The sequence below is a fragment of the Clarias gariepinus genome, chromosome 24 (genome assembly GCF_024256425.1).
Source record: "Clarias gariepinus isolate MV-2021 ecotype Netherlands chromosome 24, CGAR_prim_01v2, whole genome shotgun sequence".
Classification (NCBI taxonomy): Eukaryota; Metazoa; Chordata; class Actinopteri; order Siluriformes; family Clariidae; genus Clarias; species Clarias gariepinus.
Window position 1 is genome coordinate 15792431 of NC_071123.1, and position 18706 is coordinate 15811136.

Sequence of the window (18706 nt, forward strand, 5' to 3'; positions counted from 1 at the left end):
TGGATACTGTGTTAACCCATCCTGGAACACAAACTTTTGCAGGAGACCATGCTATCCACACTTACCTACTGACCCCATTTGGGAAAAAGAGTAAGAGGAGGAGAACATGTGAAACTCGGCACTGATAGAAACCTGACCTCAGAAACAAACTGGTCACCCTGGAACTGTGTGATGGCAACAATACCCACTAGACCAATGTGTCCTTTATGTCCATATAAGTATATAATATAATAATGCTCTATAATATATATAAACTTTTATAATATAAAAATGTAAAAAAAAATCCAACATAGTTTTAAATACCTAAAAGTGTCTAAATATTAGCTGCAGTAAAGTATTTGAATGGTGCAAACTTTGTAAAGATGTGAATTATGGTCCTGGCTGAACATTCAACAAGGGAATCGTCTGATCCTTGCATATCGACACATAACTTGTCCTCAACATTTTGGGATACGAATTAAGTAACAATGTCTATGGTTAAGTAACAATATCTGGTCAAACTCTACACACACCAACACCGCTTGCAGGAACTAGGCTGTAAGTTATTGCCACATCCCCCGTACAGTCCTGACCTTGTACAAAGATATTTCAACATGTTTTGGCCATTTAAGGAGTTCCTGGGAGGCCAGTGTTTTAGATGTAGGCAATCTGATCATACTGAAAGAAATTCTACTTTAATGGTATCCAAGCACTAGTGAAAAGCTGGCATAAGTGCATTAGTGTAGCAGGGGATTATATAGAGAAAAGGATTTTTCCCTCTCGTACCTTTTGTTTTTGCACAATCAAAAGTCTTGGGTTGATTTGAACACCTGTTTGTACTGTTACTGTACTGGCAATGATTAGATCAAGAAATAGTTTATTGGTTAACTTAAAACATAATTAGTATTTTATATATGTTTAACATTTCTAAATAATTTATATATATACTGTATATATGTATACTGTATAAACTGTCTAATGTAGGGATCAAACTGGGATCTGGCAACCCAGACTCTCTTCATACGCCAGTATACGCTGAGAACTACCGTGAATTAGCCAATCATTGTACAGTAGGCGGGATTTATCGTGTTACGTTTGGCATAAACAACCTTAGCTCGACCAATCAGATGGTATCAAATGGTAGCGTCAAAACAATGTTTATTTTCATTGGTTAATATAGAACACAAAAAAAGGCAAACGTGAATGTGATTGACTGGTCGCTCTGTCAATCTACTAAGCTTCGCATCTTTTAGGCGGGAGTTGCTGTTACGAGTGAATGATTTTGTTGTGAGATCTTAATGTTAATAAGCAGCATTTGTTTGTAGTCATATTATTATTATTATTAATATTAATATTATATTAATATTATTATTCTTTTTATTTTATCGTGCTCTGATGAAAAAACTGAGTAAGTTGTTGTTATTAAACTTACGACCGGAAGTGCCATGGTGCTTCTAAGAGAAGGTGTGTGTCCAGGGCTGAGTGAAGACCTCATCAAAGCTCTACATGAAGGAGATGTTAGAACAGGTTTCTTCTGCAATCACAGGCTGCTTTCTCATTACATTTGGATTCAGCATTGCTGTAATTAACCCTGTTTGTCTTTCAGTGGAGGATCTTGTCTTGTCTGATCCTGAACATCTGGCCCAGAAATGCTCAGTGTCCTACAAGGTTTGTAGTTTTGATGGGAATCAGCTGTCACCTCCCAATACAATATTATCTCGACACATCTGTGCTGATTCGATTAAAATTGTATCACGATTTTATAAATATCCCGATATCTTTTTCCCTCTAGATTTTGTTTGCATTTAAACAATACAAACTAACTTCAACTACAAGGGAACTTATTTCTCTACCACTTTATTCTGTATAAAGGGTCATGGGGGGCCAGAGCCTTAGGATCAGAGGCGGGTACACCCTTCACAGGGTGGCAATCTATCGCTAAATGTATCAATAAACTGCAGTAACACATTTATTATCATTCCTATGTCTCTCATGTCACCTTTCCATCCAAGTCTTCTTTGGTCACCTAATGGATCTCTTATTTTCAACCAATAATCATTTTCACATCCATTTGATCAGAACTATAACTTTCTGTTCAATGACAAAGATGAAGAAGAGCTTAGAAACAATAGTTAAGCAAATGCAGAACACATGAACAATTGTTAAAACAGGAAATGGGATTTGTTACAAAACTGGTTATGAAAATGACCTAGTCGTGCTCTTTATATCGGACGTTTGATTGGATAATGGAAATACCAAAAGCTATTTTTATTGACTCGTAATCCTACGAAAGAATATTTAATCCGATTAATTGTCAATCAGATAGTTTAACAGCTTCTACAAAACAAGGCCAACTGTTCTGTTTCCAATCTGTTGTTTTTCAATACATTATATTACCCATGATATCTCTGACAAGTGTATCATGATGACAAGAATGACAATATTGCTATTATTCTCAGCTTAAACCCAGTAAGTTGTCTTCGCATGTTCTCCCCAGGCCTTGGTGGCAGTCCGGCGCGTGCTTCTGGCTCAGCACACAGCGTTTCCGGTCTCAGGAGCCGACCTGTACGACGAGCTGCTGAGCTCCACTTCTATTCTCTCCACAGGAATTGCTAGGTGAGAGAGTGTTCCCACGCTCCCGTCGACCAAACAAGTCCTTCGATAATCTGCAGCAGCGAAATGGCGAGCGGTATCCAGGACTCGGAGACAATCAGCCATTTGTAGGAATGACAGCATAGTTTGAGAATGTGTGAACTTTAGTTTGGTGGTTTAGCTGTATATCTGAGCTACAGTACATTCTAAAGCCTGTAAAGAAGCATTCAGTTCAAACGTGAATAAAATTTGCCTGGCGAAAAAGCCGGTTCAGCGAAGGGGAAAGGGCATTGTGAAAAAGACGCATTTGCAGGAGTGGTTACTTTCGTGTTAACATTGTGTACTAGTAGGAAACAAATTGGGCCAATCTGGTCAGTATTAAATTTTTTTTTTTTGTTTTGTCTTTTTAAATAAAAGGTCCCATGTTTCACTATTTTTTAACAGTTTAACACAATTCTCTGGGCTCATTCTCTGAGTGTATGTTTTTTTACTCTCCCTTAGATTATGCAGTTTTTTATCCCGCAAGTTTCCTTTTTTCACTCCTCCTGCAAATGCGCCAGTTCAGTGTCTATGTAAATGAGCTACAGCTGAGCTACACCCACCAGATAACAGCAGGTCTGAACAACAAGACAGGGGAGGGGCTCTTCTCATGAGGTCATATTATGGAAAAGAAACTGTCCTATTTAAACCCTAGCCAATACAAAAATAAAAGAAGAACAAAAAGCACACACACACACACACACCGGAGATCCGCCTAAAATGACTACAAAGTGCACATCTGATTTGATGGTTATGTCAGTGAATCCTAACTAAAAGTGTTAAAAATGGAAAGACCATTTTTGGTTAATGTCCATATAGTAATTTGTATACAGTATGTGCAAATAATATACTGTAATACAAATAATAGTACCCTATACAGCCAAAGGTATGTGGACACCCGATCATCGGTTCACAAAACCATTGCAACACAGATTTCATCCTCCTTTGCTGGAATGCTGGCAATGGTTTCCATAATGTAAGACAGTACTGTGTACTGTACTTCTCTATAACATGTGTACCTGTGAATAACCGAGTTTCATCGTGTTTAAAGCTGAAATTTGGCTTTTCTTCTCTCCGTCTGTGCAGCGTGGATACCCTGCTTGATTCGGGTCTGTACACAGGGGAGATCACTGAACTCTGTGGAGGCCCAGGAACAGGTAAAACACAGGTGAGCTTTTATTATGACATGTGATGACTAGACTTTTCACCCCTTTTGTTGGAAACATCTAAATTGGTCCTTTTTTTTTTTTTTGAAAGAGGCATCATTACAATGTGAATTCTCAGCATGTGCAGTGGCCTAGACTTATTTTTGACCTTCCTGATTTACAGTGTTTAATTAATTTTCATAAGCTGTTAGTAAGATGGATGGATGAATGAATGAATGAAATTATTTTTCCGAATGTCAAGGACTTTTCTCATCCGTAATGGCAAAATCAGGCATCAAAGCACATGACGCACTGGTTCTCATGCAAGTAGCAATATACAAACAAATTTTCTCTTATTTTTAAAGATATTCACAATTCTTTCTTGAATTTCTGGGATGTTTCTACGGAAGCGCATTGCATTCATAAAAGAAAAAGAAATCGTAGGAATTATCTTATAATTAATTTGTAATTATGATTTACTAACTCGTAATTATGACTTAATATCTCATAAATCATAATTACATAATCTGTACACCTTATAATAAGTCATAATTATGAGTTCTGGATTTCATGATTATGAGATATCTGGCTTTGACTTCTCTTTAGTTTTTCTCTTAATTGAAAGCGAATAGAAATTTGATGGGAAATTTACGAAAATGTTGCTGCATGTGGTCCGTTGCCTCTATTTAATTAAGCATTTATTTATGTTGATTGTTCCTATCTCATCTTCACCCTTAGACGTGCTTCAGCGTGGCTGTCCACGTTGCACATGAGCTCAAGCAGAAGGTAATGTACATCGACACAAACGGAGGGATGTGCGCACACCGGCTGCTTGAGATGCTCCGGCAGAAAACCGACAATACGGCACAGCAGGTGAGCGCAACGGAGCGCCGCTCGAAATCTATTCCTCCGTTCTGAGTTCTGATTACTCAGATGGTGTTGATTAATGGTAATCCGCAGCGTCCACTTATACAGTTATTGTTTCTTAAATTACTGTAAGTAATAACACGTTTCATGTACAACTTTAAATGTAACTGTTAATGAATAAAAATGTGACGTCATAATGCGATTGCTGTATAAGAGGAATAAAACACTTTGGGCCGGGAACTGTAAATCTTCCCAGGCTGCCGATTATTATTTTCCCCTAACAGCACTAAATTAAGGAGTTTATTCCTAACGAATAACTGCTGGGTTTATGCATACATGTATGTAGATGAACGCTCTTCAGAGGATCAGCGTGCTCCGGGTGTTTGACATCTTCACCTTATTGTCCTGCCTTCAAAATCTAAGAGCCAGCAGTCTCCAGAAGGTAAACCAAGACCTTTAATAGATATTAAACTGATTTAAAGAAGACAATTACAGCAAGTCCCCGAGTTACGAATTTCCATAGATACGAACAGACCGTGGTGTGAACAAGTCACGAAAGTACCCCAAGTGTAAAAAAAAAAAAAAAGAAAAATTACTGCAGTGCAGCAGATACCAATATTTACAATTATATACAATATTTTCAGTGTGTAAGTGCATGTATAAAAGTCTGGTATATTGTATGTGTGTGCGTGTGGGGGTTGAGGGAGAAATGAGTCGGCCTCAATAGTTTAGGTGAATCAGTCTGGGAGCATGATGTTAGAAAATGTTTGTCCTGTGAAGGTGTCCTGATGATAAATCACAGTCCAATGCAGTCTGAGACAAAATGGCGTCCAGGATTCCCCTCGCGTTTTAAAGGTGCAGAGACAACACTGTTACATTAGACATGTGAGATTAATTTCCTTAGGAGCGGTTATGGTTTTTGGCCACATGATGGCAGTGTGGGGGAAGGGGACAGAGATTTAGTCAAGTGGATTGGTATGCTTTCTATTGTATATTCATGTCCAAGGCGTACAAGTTTCACTTTGTCGGACTTAAGAACAAATCCGACCTACGGACGTGCTCCCAAAACAGAACTCGTTCGTAAGTCGGGGACTACATATACACTCTAGTTTGATCTGATCACTTTGTGCTTTAAGGGAGATGTTGGTGTCGGTGGTTCGGTCAAAACCGTCATCGTGGATTCCGTGTCAGCTGTGCTCTCCCATATGCTTGGAGGAAAACAGAACGAAGGTGGAATTTTAAAAAAAGAAATATAGTTAGTCTTATGCAGTTGAGTGAAAGTTGATGTATTTATTGTTTTCCCCGACCACTGTTGTGTAGGTATGTCCTTAATGATGCAGCTGGCTACAGAGCTGAAAACGATCGCCAAAGATTTTAATGTAGCCATTCTGGTGAGTATTCGTTCTTCATTGGGTAACCGTGGAGACAGGTTTCCCATAGTCGGTCATTATAGTGTGAATCGTACGCAGCCAGTGACTGCATTTATCATTCGAATGCACCAGGTGACCAATCACGTAACACGAGACGGGAACAGTCAGCTCAAGGCAGGACTGGGGCAGTCATGGAGTCACGTCCCACGTACACGCATCCTCCTGCAGCGAACAGAGCCGCCTGGAGCTTCTAGCTTACGCACAGCCACGCTTCTTAAATCCTCTCGGCAGGTGAGTTTTCTGTTTCAATCCTTTAACTCCTTTCGGAAAATGTTCTGCTCAGCTTCAGAATTAATGGCCCCCCTTACCTTAAAATGGAGCATTATTGGTGAAATTTCCAAAGGTCCCTATTTTTGACCTTTTTAAGTGTTAAAAAGAAATAGAATAAATGAATTTATCATAAGGAATATACATTTAATTCCATTTAAATAATGTTCCTGTTTCAGTCAGCTCTAAAATTATTGCCACCCTTGCCTCGGAGTGGCGCAGTGGTAAAGCACTCACCCTATCATCCGGGGATCCTGGTTCGAACCCCGGGTGATGCTGTTTTCCTCTCACAGCCGGAGGCCTAGAGAGAGCTGATTGGCCGAGCTCTCTCAGGGGGGAGGGATGAGAGGTACTTACGCTCCCACATTAATCACGGCTCTACAGCCAATCAGGGGCGTCTGTGAGCTCGCGCACGCGGAAGGAGCGGCTAGCGCTGTCCTCCGATTGTCTTACTCCGCGCCTATTGGTGCGTGAGCAAGCAGTTCGAAAAGATGCGGTCGACTGACGTCACGCCGTTCGGAGGAAACACGGGATAGTCTTCGCCCTTCCGGCTGAATGGTAGTAGTAGCCTTAATGTGGGAGCCCCCTAGTGACGGGGAGGAATTGGCCATGACTAAATTAGGAAGAAAATCGGGAAAAAAAAATGTTTAACTGCTTAAAAAGGTATCATTACTGAGCATAAGTACGTGGGTTGCCAATAATTGTGACTGGTGGCTTTGTTTAAAGTTTCTTTACAGTAAGAAAAATCATGTTAATATTTTTTTTATCCCAATGTTGTAATCTCCAGAATTATTGACACCCTTGCTTTAAATATACATTATTGGTGGAATTTCCAGGGGTGCCAATAATTGAAATCAATGTGTTTTGTTAATTCTTGCTCTTTTGATAGAAATAAAAAAATTGAATATCATTGCTGCTTTAGTCAGGGCCAGAATTATTGCCCTTGCTTTAATAAGTACTGTTCTAGCTAGAATGTTCTGATGGCTTGGTTGGAAAAAAGGAAAATCGTTACATATTAGTTTTCAATAAAGAAGTAGTATTTTATTCCCTTTACATAATGTTTGTTATTTTCGTCAACTCCAGAATTATTGGCACCCTTGCTTTACATATAAATTATTTATACACACCATAAATATAGGATTGTATGGCAAGTGATTATTTTATGTACATGTGGTCATTAACATAATAGAAATGGTGTTTGTTTTTGTCTGAAAGCCCTGCTACATAATGAAGGAGTTTGATTTGAGTCCACCACCTTGTGGACAGTCACAGACTGGGTTTGGAGGGAAGAGGAAATTGGACACTGGTTCATAAGAAGGCCCACTGCTGACCTTTTGGTGTTTTCAACATTTAGAAAAGTGATGCTGTAAAATAATTTGCAATGCAGATTTTGAGAAGAAAAGGAAAAGGTCTAGGTTAATATACAGAGTACTACAGTGTTTGTATTTGCATTAAATTACTGTAGATGCTTTTTCTGTTGAAGACCTTTTATATTTTGTACCTTTCATAATATGTATAGCTTGTATGTGTCTATATATGTATCTATGCTATAAAAAAAAATAAAATGTAAACACTTTGATAAAGTAGCAGTGTTTATTTGTCTGCTGATGGGTTTTTATTGTAAAGAACCACTACAAACTATTAATCTGATTTGCACCTGAAATGTCATGATCTTGGTGCGTCTTGTGTTCATGTTTAGGAAATACCCAGATTTTTATTGCTTTATGACCATGTCCTTTCACCTCCTATAAAAATGCACACTTTCACAAACTGGTTCTTTACGTTTTTTTTTTCTTCTTTTTTTTTTTTAAATGTCAAATCATCTCCACTGCCACTATGGCCTGACAGAGCAATCACAATCATGCACTGCAACACACTGCAATGTGTTAGGGCAAAAGTTTGTTAGCTTATAAAAATCCTCTTTATTTTCATCAGACTGTGGATGTCACACCTGAGGACGTAGTCAGTTCAGCCAGATGAAGCGAGTAGTTAACATTAAGATGTCTGTCTGTAGATTTTTGTAGTCTGTAGTGTCAATTTAGGAACGGGGCCCAGCTGTTCATTCTGCTTTGCATACGCAAATTACATCGTCTCCTATTCTAGAAAGCTGGTTTCTTTTTCTATAAAACGTCATACGTTCGACACATAATGTTGACATTCTGCAGAAGTTTGTGATTCTACAAACTTAATCCCAAAGACAGAATTATACCTACTATCAGTGATAGCCTTTGCTAAAAAAAAAAAAAAAAAAAAGCTTCTAAAAACTGATTTTTAGAAGAACTGGAAAACTCAAGTTGCTATTGACATACTGTACCACACCATGGTAAAAAAAAGTAAACTGACACAAGTTCATAAAGTTTGTCCTGAATGAACACACGCATTGTGTTATGGTCAATAATATTTTCAGTTGACAGACGTTCTGAAGGACACTTTTTTTTTTTTTGCAGTAAGTGTTTGCCAAAGCAGCAGGACGGTTCGGTCTATATCTTTCTTTTTTTCAGCAGGGAGGAACCAATCTCCTTTTCTTTATGCACTGCCAGATCCAGTTGGAGCTGACTCTCTGGGCCTTGCTTCCCTCCTCGGGGGTGGCTAGCGTGTGTGTTGCAGAGGCAGCGGCGTAATCGGGAACGAGCTCTCCGTCATACGCTACGAAGTAACGCCGAAGCTTCTCATAGTCCTGCACTGATTCGGGAAGGTACAGCTTTACTCCAGTGAAGATGTCCAGCAAAGTCTGGTAAAAAAAAAAATAGTAAATTAATTTTTTAGGAATTAGTAAAGAAAAAAAACAAAGTTGTATGAAATCAATTATATTTTCACAAATTTATGAAGTACTAGTTCGATTTAATGTCCATGAAACAGCGATTTTGTTGGTGAATCAATTGGCTGCCTTAGAAAGCTTATAGCATTAGTTTTGACAGTTACAGAGTGCTAATATTTGAGGCGCTGACTAAACATCTAACATGTGGAAAAAGTTTCTGCACATTAACATTTCCCAGACTCTCATGCAACTGGTTCCTGTTTTTTTTTTTACACTCACTTTTTCACTGCACAAAAGGACACTGACCTTTTCACTCTTTGGATCTGCCTTAGCTGGAGAAGCTTTAGCTTCGCTTTGCCTGTTGCTCTGAACTGGTTCGATCTTCATCTGAAAAGAGCCAGAGCAAAAAAATGACCTGAGTAAATCTCTCCAGGAGAGCGGAAAATGCTGCATACCTTATATGGTGTAGGAAAAAAAATAAAAGTAACATTTGTCCCTTTCAAATGTATAGCAGACCTTCTTTGCACCATGTTCCTCAGCAGGCAGCTTCCTCTTGGCAGGGGACGGAGTTGCAGTTTTCACCGAAGTAGTAGTAGTTGCAGGTTTTACCGGCTTTGGCTTTGGAGTGTGACCATTGTCTGAGGAAAAAAAAAGATTTTATTTAATAAGCTGTCAGGAATACGTTATAAAGCACCAAATTACTCGCTTTAACTGGAGTCCCCAATAGTTGCCGGAACAAAATCCAGAACAATGACGATGATTGGATTTTAGTGTCAAATTTAAAGATAACTTGCATTAAAAAAAAAAAAAAAAATTTAAAAGAAAAGCTAAAAAATGGATGCACTTACTAGCTTTGCTCGAGCTTGTTGCTCTGTTGGAGGTGGACGGTGAGCTGCCTCCGCTGTCTCCTCCTGATGAGCTCTTGTCGTCTTTGCTGCTTGTAGACTGCCCTGCCGTCACCTCAAAATCGCTCGTTTCCTTCGAGACACGGTAAAGCTCCTGCAAAATAGACATTTCAACCATTTTTCATTTGTAGCAACTCAATTCATCATCTTACCTCATCTTAAACACAAACATTAATCTCAGGTTACACTAACTTGGTGTACACAACATGTTCAAAAGTATGTGGACACCCATCGTATGTTGCTCTGTCCCATTCAGTTGGAGAAGCCAACGTGTCTAGAACGTCTTTGTATACTGGAGAACTGAGGACTCAAACCAGTTCAAGCATAGCAAGCTCCATACAGACGTGAGCTCCATACAGACATGATTTGGTGAGGAAGAACACAAATGACCTACACACCAAGACACCAGTCCCGCCAACCTTTTGCGAACCTCAACGATCACAGATCTCTGTACACAAAAGCCTTTTCAGAAGAATGGAATCCATTAAAGTCACAAGAAAGTTAACCAACTCCATATTCATGGCCATAGTTGAGGTACAGGTGGGGTCCACATAGTTTTGACCACAGTGTACATAAATATTTACTATGCACTTTTAGTGTTGTTGAACCTTGAGCTGGGGAAGGTTGGTGGCCGTCTTCCAGTCCTTATCGTCACGCATACGGGTGCAGCGTGGAAAGCGGATGGAGATGCCGTCGGCGGTGTGCATTTCCGACTTTGAGAACTCCGCTCCTGTGATCTCCCAAACCGGCGCTTTCTGCGAGCGAGAGAAACACGGAGACACGAAAATTTTTAGACACATTAATATGATAATAATAATAAAATCCTGAAATTATAATATCGGGAATAAAATAAATTTTTACCTCAGGATCTCGGATGAGAAAATCCGGATAGTAGTTCTTGACTATATTCAGCCATGGCGGGATCTTGCTGGGATCCTGTGAAAAGAGCAAACCATAAAAACCGCCGTCAGTGTATTGCAATTCATGTTAAGAGCCGAATGTGGAAATGAAATGCTCAGAACTGGGATTGTTTTTTTTTTCCTTAACCTTGACAATTTTAATCATGTCCAGCTCCTTTTGCAGTCTGGCTAGAGTGGCATCGTCAAAGCCTCCGGAGCATTTGGTAACCGTGCACCATTTTTTGGACGCGGGATCGTAGCAGCCCATGAGGAAACTTGACATGATTCCACCTGTGTGGAACAGAATCGGACAAGGTTAATCAATCAATCACCAAGGTTAGAGAAAACATTGTTTTATGGATATAATATTAACATTACCAGGTGCATGGGCCTGAGCCAGAATGTAATTGTTTAAGTGAGGCATTTTACACACCTTTTGAGCCGCTTCCATAAAACCCGCCCAAAACCACCAGATCGGCCGTGTCCGCCATCGCTCCTTCGTTCAGGTAGTCTTTCTTCACCTTCAGCCAGTGACGTTTCCCAGGTTCATACATCCCCTTTTGACATACAGAGATCTCATACATATCTTGTTCATGTACCGCACACAATGCCTCAATAGGATCAAGCTATTTAACTTAACCTCAAGTCGCTTTACCTTGATGTCTTTCAGCACGAGTCCTTCCAGTCCCTCTCTGATGACTCGTGTGATCATTTCAGCCAGGTCAGCAGCTCTCTGTCAGAACACACAACCCCTCGTTTATTACAGATTTACATCTTTTATAGATGTAGTCACAATTCTAAACAAGCTTAGCAAATAATTATATGTTGTACCACATAGAAATTATTTGTCATGCTGTGACACAGTAAACACCGACGAAGAAGCAGTTGTGTATTGATTTGAGAGAGCGTTCTGTTGCGGGCTGCAAAATGTAAGGGAGCGATAAACATATCAGTAAGCCAAAGAAAATAACTTAAAGTTTTAAAAGTTAAGTTGCACAACTTGGTGTTTTTGTATAATTATTTATTTTAATGTTTGCCTTAGTTTTTTGATACTTAGTCATTTAAAATACCTTTTTTTTTTGCATCTGAGACTTTAAAATAAGAAAGTATGACACTGTAATGCACTTAATTCACCTCAGTCAACTTTAAGCTGTTCCTTGTATTGTGAATAATGACTTTTTTTTTAAATAAAATGCTGTATGCATTAAAAAAAATGAAAGTTGATTTGTTTAAAAAGAAAAGCTTTGTTTCTCTTATATGTATATTACATTGCTGTTTAATTAAGCAAAAGTACATTTTATCCGATTACTCAATAAAATTTTTGGCAGAATACTCGATTAGTAAAATATATGATAGCTACAGCCCTAATCCAATGTAAACAGTTTAGAGCATTCCAGTGAAAGGAACTCTTATGCTTCAGCATACCGAGGCATTTAGGTAAATTTTATGCTCTTAACTTTTGTTTGGGGACAGCCCCTCCCTTGGGACAAGAATTGGATGTTACTCAAGTTCATATGCATGTAGGGGCAGGTGAGCGAATACTTTTGGCAATAGTGTATATAAATAATACTAATAATAATAATACGTTTTTTGAGTCTGTGTGGTGATACATTAACTGCTACAGAATAGGATAAATATTTATTACGTATATTGATATTTGTATACGATTGTGGAACAGAAAAAGGAAGACGCACCGTTACATGCTTCATCTCGGAAAACAGAATCCTGTTTGGAACTTCCACCATGTTGTCGTGAAGAAATTTTCTCCTTTCGCAAAGTGGCCTGGGAAAAAAAAAAAACAAACAACACAGTAAGACATCACTGATACTAAATGGCTTCTGTCAAAGTAGCAATTAATCAACATAATGAAATAAACAGGAAAAACTGGTGTTAAGGTAGTTTTGTTGCATTTAGACAACTAAACACTTCGACTCACTTGTCCATGAGGCTAACGCCGTTAAAATAAATGCAGTCAAAAACAAACAGGCACACTTGTGCATCCTGAAAAGCCGCTTTCTAAAAAAAACAATGTCAGAATGTCAGGAATCTCTAATCATACACCTCTCTACTAAAATAAAATAAGACATTGGCTTACTTTGTGCACTCCTAACGTCCCAAAAGGCAGCGGCTTGCTGGTGTTGGTATCAATCAGGAGAACTTCAGCGTCTAGGATCATGCTGTGGCCTCCAGCAAAGGCCTGAGGTATAAACTCTTTGAAATGGGCCACCTGAGAAGGACAGCAAAGTCAAGTCATGCACGCAGGATTAGATTCATATGTAACAGCAAACAAACAAAAAATGAGTGTCATACCTTGTGAGGCAGCACGGGTTTGAGGCTGCGGCTGAAGTAGCTGAAGTGATCTCCACTCTTGTGCACTTGCACGCGCTCGCCGTCGTACTTGATCTCCGAGTACATTCCGTTAGGACACTTCTTCATGGCGTATTCAACCGACTTGCAGGCTTCCGCCTAAAAAAAAAATAAAAACGAAAAACAAGAACTCGTAAGAGTTTTGGAAAAATTCAGAATTGTCTAATCAATAGCCGAATAAGACTAATAATCCACATATGCAGTATTAAAAGCTTTATATTAAAAGTAAAAGCTCTGACCAGCATAGGCTGCACAGGAGTCAGTAACGTGGCCTCGACACTCAAGTGCTTCCTTGGGCCGTTGCCGTTCGACGCGTCCTGCTGATTGCGCAGGACTCTATCGATTACGTCGCCGAGGTTTCGAGAAGCTTTGAAAGCATCGTAGGCGTTGGGGTCTAATGCATCCAGGCTGCCCGGAAAAGTGCAAATGGGGAAAGAAAGAAGAAAAAAAGGGAATTATTTTTTTAAAATCAGCTGTTCTTGATGAAATAATTAAATCAGCATATGCTGAAAAAGATGCTGTGTGTTAGTTTGTATCATCCTATATTCCTAGTCTGCTGTGAGAACAGGTGTTAGGCAGTACTTACACGTGTTTGGCACCAGAATTTATCTTCAGATCATGTTTTACTAGACGTATGTAACACTTCAAGTCGTTCCCTGTGCATCTGTTATTTAGAGAAAAAAAATTTATGTTTAAAAATCAACCAACTACATGCACAAACTTCACTCTGCAATGAGGATATTCTTTCATTTGTTCATCTTTTACACTGTATATTCTATTCAGGGTCGGCAGGAATCCTGAAGCCTATCCCTGGAAACCCTGAGCACAAGGCAGGGTACATCCTGGACAAGGTGCCAATCCAGCATAGAGCATAAATGCACACAACACATGCACATTTGCACACACTGCGGGCAATCTGGGAACGCCTATAAGCCAAATCTGCATGTCTTTGGACTGTGAGAGGGAAAACTCACCAAACACAGAAAAAACATGCAAACTCTATTCAGACAGACTCGAGTAAGAAATCAAACCCTGTCAGTGAGAGGCCACCATACTGCCCTCAGAGAGGATACAAGACAAATTAATATATTGCTAAAAAAAAATAATTACGGCAACAGTTAGTCCTAGTTTAATTTGAACAAACCTCATCCAAGAAGTGCTCAAGTCAAATCAGGACTAAATGTTATTGAAAAGTTAAACAAGATACATATACATACATGGTACACTATTATTATTTTCTATTTTTCTACACAATCCCATTACCTCACACCACCAGAAAACAACAGCCAGTCAGCAAAAGAAAAAAAAAAGAGAAAATATATACATAAACAATTAGATGAAAATGAAACGGAAAAAGAAATATTTCGTTATTCCCATTATGGAATAGCGAATCTTTTCTAAATAAATAAATAAAAAAAACAAAAACAAGACCTGTTTAATCCAGTGAGCACCCATGTGTGAAAACGGCTCCTTCCACTTAAGCAGGATCATTCTCCTAGTGAGAAGGCCATCATATAGGCCTGGTCATTCAGGCGAGCACCACTTGAATTAACACCAAAAAGTGCAATGAATGGTAATGGTATTTGGCATATTTTTGACAAGGTATCAAAAATAAAACTCCAAAAATGATATAACATTGGGTATGTACAGAACATATGCAGTAGAGCAGCTGGTTCCTTTCTATATTAGATAACATGAAATGTAATATGTTGTAATAGTCCTCTGTGATTTTTTTTTGCCTTATTTAGATTTACCTTGGACCAGTGAAGCCGATGGACAATTTTTAATTGAACTACTGTGTGTTTAGGGCAAACTGATGAGTAAATTCTGTTTATTATCTTCTGCCAAAATTTATCTGAAATTTATCCTATATTATATAATATATAATTTTAAATGGTATTGAAAATCTCAAGGCTCTTGGATACATGCATTCTGACAATAAAATACGGCTCACTTTTTAGCGATTGCCTCCAGCTCTGCCTGCTGCTCGTCTTCCTTAGTGAGCTGAGCCAAGCGGTTCAGCGACGCATCCACTTCCTGGATGGTCAGCAGACTCTTGGTTGAAGGTGGAAACGACTTGCTGGCATCGAAAAACATCCTTACTGTCTCAGAGACGTCGCCCTTTGTTTTGCCCAGAAATGCACACAGTTTGTTTTTAAACAGAGGCATTCAAGCAATATCTTGTTTTAGCATTTTTTTCCCCAACGTGTAACGGGGTGATTACTGACCTGTTCTAGGTCGCGCACCATCTCGTCCTGGTTGCAGTTCAGGATGCGACTGAAGAGTTTGACGATTTGCTTGTCGTTGAGGTTGTAAACACTTTTCACTACGCCTGGGAGGAGCAGCTTCACTGTCAGGTAGAGATCTCCCTTAAACTTGTCTTTGTAGGAGGAATGCAGAGAAAGAACACAGAGAGATGAGTTTGCTCCTATTTTACTTTGGCATGTCTTTGAAACAAAATGAAACTTGTGCTAGTAATTCCTACCTCCACCAGAACCCTTCTTCAGGAAGTCCTTGATGATCTCGGTCTTCGCGTTGTAGCTGGACCTCTCAGCCACCATGGCACAGAGCTTGCGAAATTCACGAAACAGACAGTCTTTATGGTCGGGCTGGCAAAACTGGGCGGATAGAACGCTGCCATGTGGGGCTTTGGCAGGAGATGGGCCTGGACTCGACGATGACGAACCTGCCTTCGAGGCTGTGGGAGACAGAGAGCACGATTACTTTTTACCATTTAACACGTTTTAACCATTTAACACAAGAGCAGAAGATAACGAGGCAGTTAACCTTCACACTACGAGTAATATTATTTCCTTTTTAGTGGGGTAAAAAGTCAACAGTAACGCTTGTGTGTGCCTTCCTATTTTATCAGCTATGGCCATGTAGGTCAGAGGAAGAGATTGATTTGTGGCTTGCATGCTACAAAGATTGTGCACCTAAACTGTAATCTACTCCAGTTCTCAGGAATGATTGGCTTCCACATCTGAATCAATCAGACACGGTATTGTTCTCAAGACCACTTTTTCCAGCTGATTTTGGGACGGCAGTATGGAACGATCATGTTCTCACTGATCAAAATTAACACTTTGAGGTAGGTGTTCTCGGAAATGATCCTGGGGCCCTAAGGTGAAAACACCCTTCGTGTGTGTGTATGGAAAACAACGTAGCCATTAAAAAAAGTTAAATGTCTGCGATCTCTGTAATCACTAATATGATAACACACGCAATTACTAAAACATAGAGGTGATGTGAAGTGTAAGGCAAAGTTATTGTCAGACTGTCTTTTTTTTTAACGAGCAAATCCTAATACAATTTCCCAAAGGAATACCTGTAAAGCCAGAAAACTTGCGTGGCGCGTTCACAGTCGGATCGGCGGAAGGAGCTGATAATTGGCCGCTGGTGTTTAACTTGGCTTGCACCTTCTTCTTCGGACTCGAGTTTGTCTTAGCAGCCAGGTCTGTCCAGACAAGAGAGAGGACTGTGGGTGAAGGGTGAAGATTTAAGCATTAAGACAGTGTATCCCCCATGTGCCGTGCCCACCATACATACCTGCTACAAGCTTATTGATTAGCTCTTTTTCCTCATCTTGTAACTCCTCCCAGCCCTCCAGGTCAGTAATGTCCTCGATCTTCTTGGTGGTCGCACGTGCACGCTCCAGCTTCTCGAACATGCACTTCACGTGATACCACTCCTTCATCTCTCCCGCGGACTCGCTGAATGGGTTAGGCACGATCTTCCCGATTCGCACCAACCCCTTCACGATCTTGTCTTTGCATTTCTTGCAGCCTGCTTGCCCGCGCTTAGCGTACTCCACGCAGAATCTCTGCTCAGCCATGGTTGCCCAGTCGTCCTGAAATGTGGCCCGAGAGACGGCAAGGAAAGATGGAGGTGACAGACTAAAGTGTCTCACCGATGAAACAAAGCCCCAAGCGTAGACGACAGGGTGACAGCGCTGTTGGGTAAGACACAAGCTTCGTGTCTGGAACAGGCGTAAAGTCCTGGAGAGGTTTCTGGCTGCCTTGTAAAAGCCGAGCCCATGCATTCAGCGTTATACTGGAATGTGAAGCATCTCACACAGCACACGGTGGTGATTTCTAGAAGACAAATGAAGAAGTGTTCTTTCATGTCACACCTTTAATTTGGTTAACGTGATGACGTCACATGAGTAAACAGGAAATGTTTCCCATTGATGCTTAAAGCTAAAATGGTGCATCTAAATTAATAATTCTAATGATAAATTATGACCTATAAATTTAATAAGTTTAACTTACATTACACCAAAAACAAAACTTTTTTTCCATATTAAGAAAAAAAAAGTATGAAATTGAATAACTTCAGAGAATACAGTAAAACAAGAGCTGCTACATTAAGCTAGCTCAATTCACATTATAACACGATGCATTTATAATAATATGAATTTAAAGGAAAAAAATAAGGATACAATTTGCTAATATTGCTGACTGGAATAACGAAAAGGCAGCTAGCTAGCTGGACTAACTTGTTAAAACACCATGTAGCAGCTCCACAGTATACGGGTTTCATCCAGAATATGCCTGTATTATAAATCAAGTGCCCTAGATAGGATGTGTGAGTCACTGAGTGTTGCGCACTCTTAAAGGAAGCACTGGAGGATTTAGGATTGAGCCAGAGGGGGCGCTAACTGCTGCAGCTAAAGCTGATTTGGTTGCTAGCTAAGTTACCGCACATGCTCATCCAAGCTCTAAACAAACCGCAAATCTTACCTTCTTGGTATTAATGTTATCACTGTGAACAAATTTACAATTCCGTCTCGTCGTTTGGCTTTGAAACGACGTACCTCCTAAGACAACAGTTTCCCCTGCACAGTGCGTTCCCCTTTAAGTACAACACACGCGCTTCCTCTTTGTTTGCACGCGCTTCCTGTGTACTAGGATTATTTGTTACGTGTGAACCCGAAGCTCCGAAAGGAGGTTCCAAATGACATCATCGATGACGTGGCCAATCAGCATTCCGTGCAAAAGCACCGTTATCTTTAAATTGTGTTATATACTGTATGTTTATCATTTCTGCATTATATACAAAGCTTTTCAATATGTTAAAACATCACTTAAAAATTAATAAATAAATAACATTACAGAAAACATGCGATTATGTATAATATTTAATATTTAATAAATATTCTTATTCTATAATATGTTTTATTTTTTAACTATAATATTCATGATTGACAATATTCTATCTATTTATCTATCTGTGTGCATGCCTGTAAAAAAAGCAACATATTACATGACAGAACAGTTTTCAGATGGAAACAAATTCAGTAACATCTACCAGGTGTTTATAACACTACTAATACTTTTAAAGCAAAAGTTTTTACAACAAATATTGACTGTTTACTGTAGCTCAAAAACCCAAGTGGCACAGATCTGATAAACAATAAACACAACATAATTCAGATTATAAAAAGTTCTTGTATAGA

The 18706-nt window shown here is 39.4% G+C and overlaps 2 protein-coding genes across 2 annotated transcripts; one reads left to right on the top strand and one right to left on the bottom strand.

Moving 5' to 3' along the window:
• The first annotated feature begins 1238 nt into the window (after positions 1-1238).
• Positions 1239-7831, top strand: rad51d (RAD51 paralog D). The gene is made up of 10 exons (XM_053485566.1): positions 1239-1506; positions 1586-1647; positions 2477-2595; positions 3697-3778; positions 4494-4628; positions 4969-5064; positions 5759-5852; positions 5943-6013; positions 6125-6283; positions 7535-7831. Exons 1-10 carry the CDS (start codon positions 1425-1427, stop codon positions 7631-7633), a joined length of 999 nt encoding a protein of 332 aa, XP_053341541.1. The 5' UTR covers positions 1239-1424; the 3' UTR covers positions 7634-7831.
• An 83-nt stretch (positions 7832-7914) lies between these two features.
• On the bottom strand, positions 7915-18134 carry lig3 (ligase III, DNA, ATP-dependent). Its single transcript, XM_053485565.1, has 21 exons — positions 17991-18134; positions 16798-17342; positions 16577-16705; positions 15734-15946; positions 15477-15628; positions 15203-15369; positions 13835-13912; positions 13488-13656; positions 13192-13347; positions 12977-13108; positions 12818-12897; positions 12576-12663; positions 11537-11614; positions 11315-11438; positions 11030-11172; positions 10844-10918; positions 10591-10737; positions 9926-10076; positions 9594-9715; positions 9384-9464; positions 7915-9050 (listed from the first exon to the last, which is right to left on the bottom strand). The coding sequence occupies exons 2-21, from the start codon at positions 17288-17290 to the stop codon at positions 8817-8819; spliced, it is 3012 nt and encodes a 1003-aa protein (XP_053341540.1). The 5' UTR covers positions 17291-17342; positions 17991-18134; the 3' UTR covers positions 7915-8816.
• Between the last annotated feature and the right edge of the window lie 572 nt (positions 18135-18706).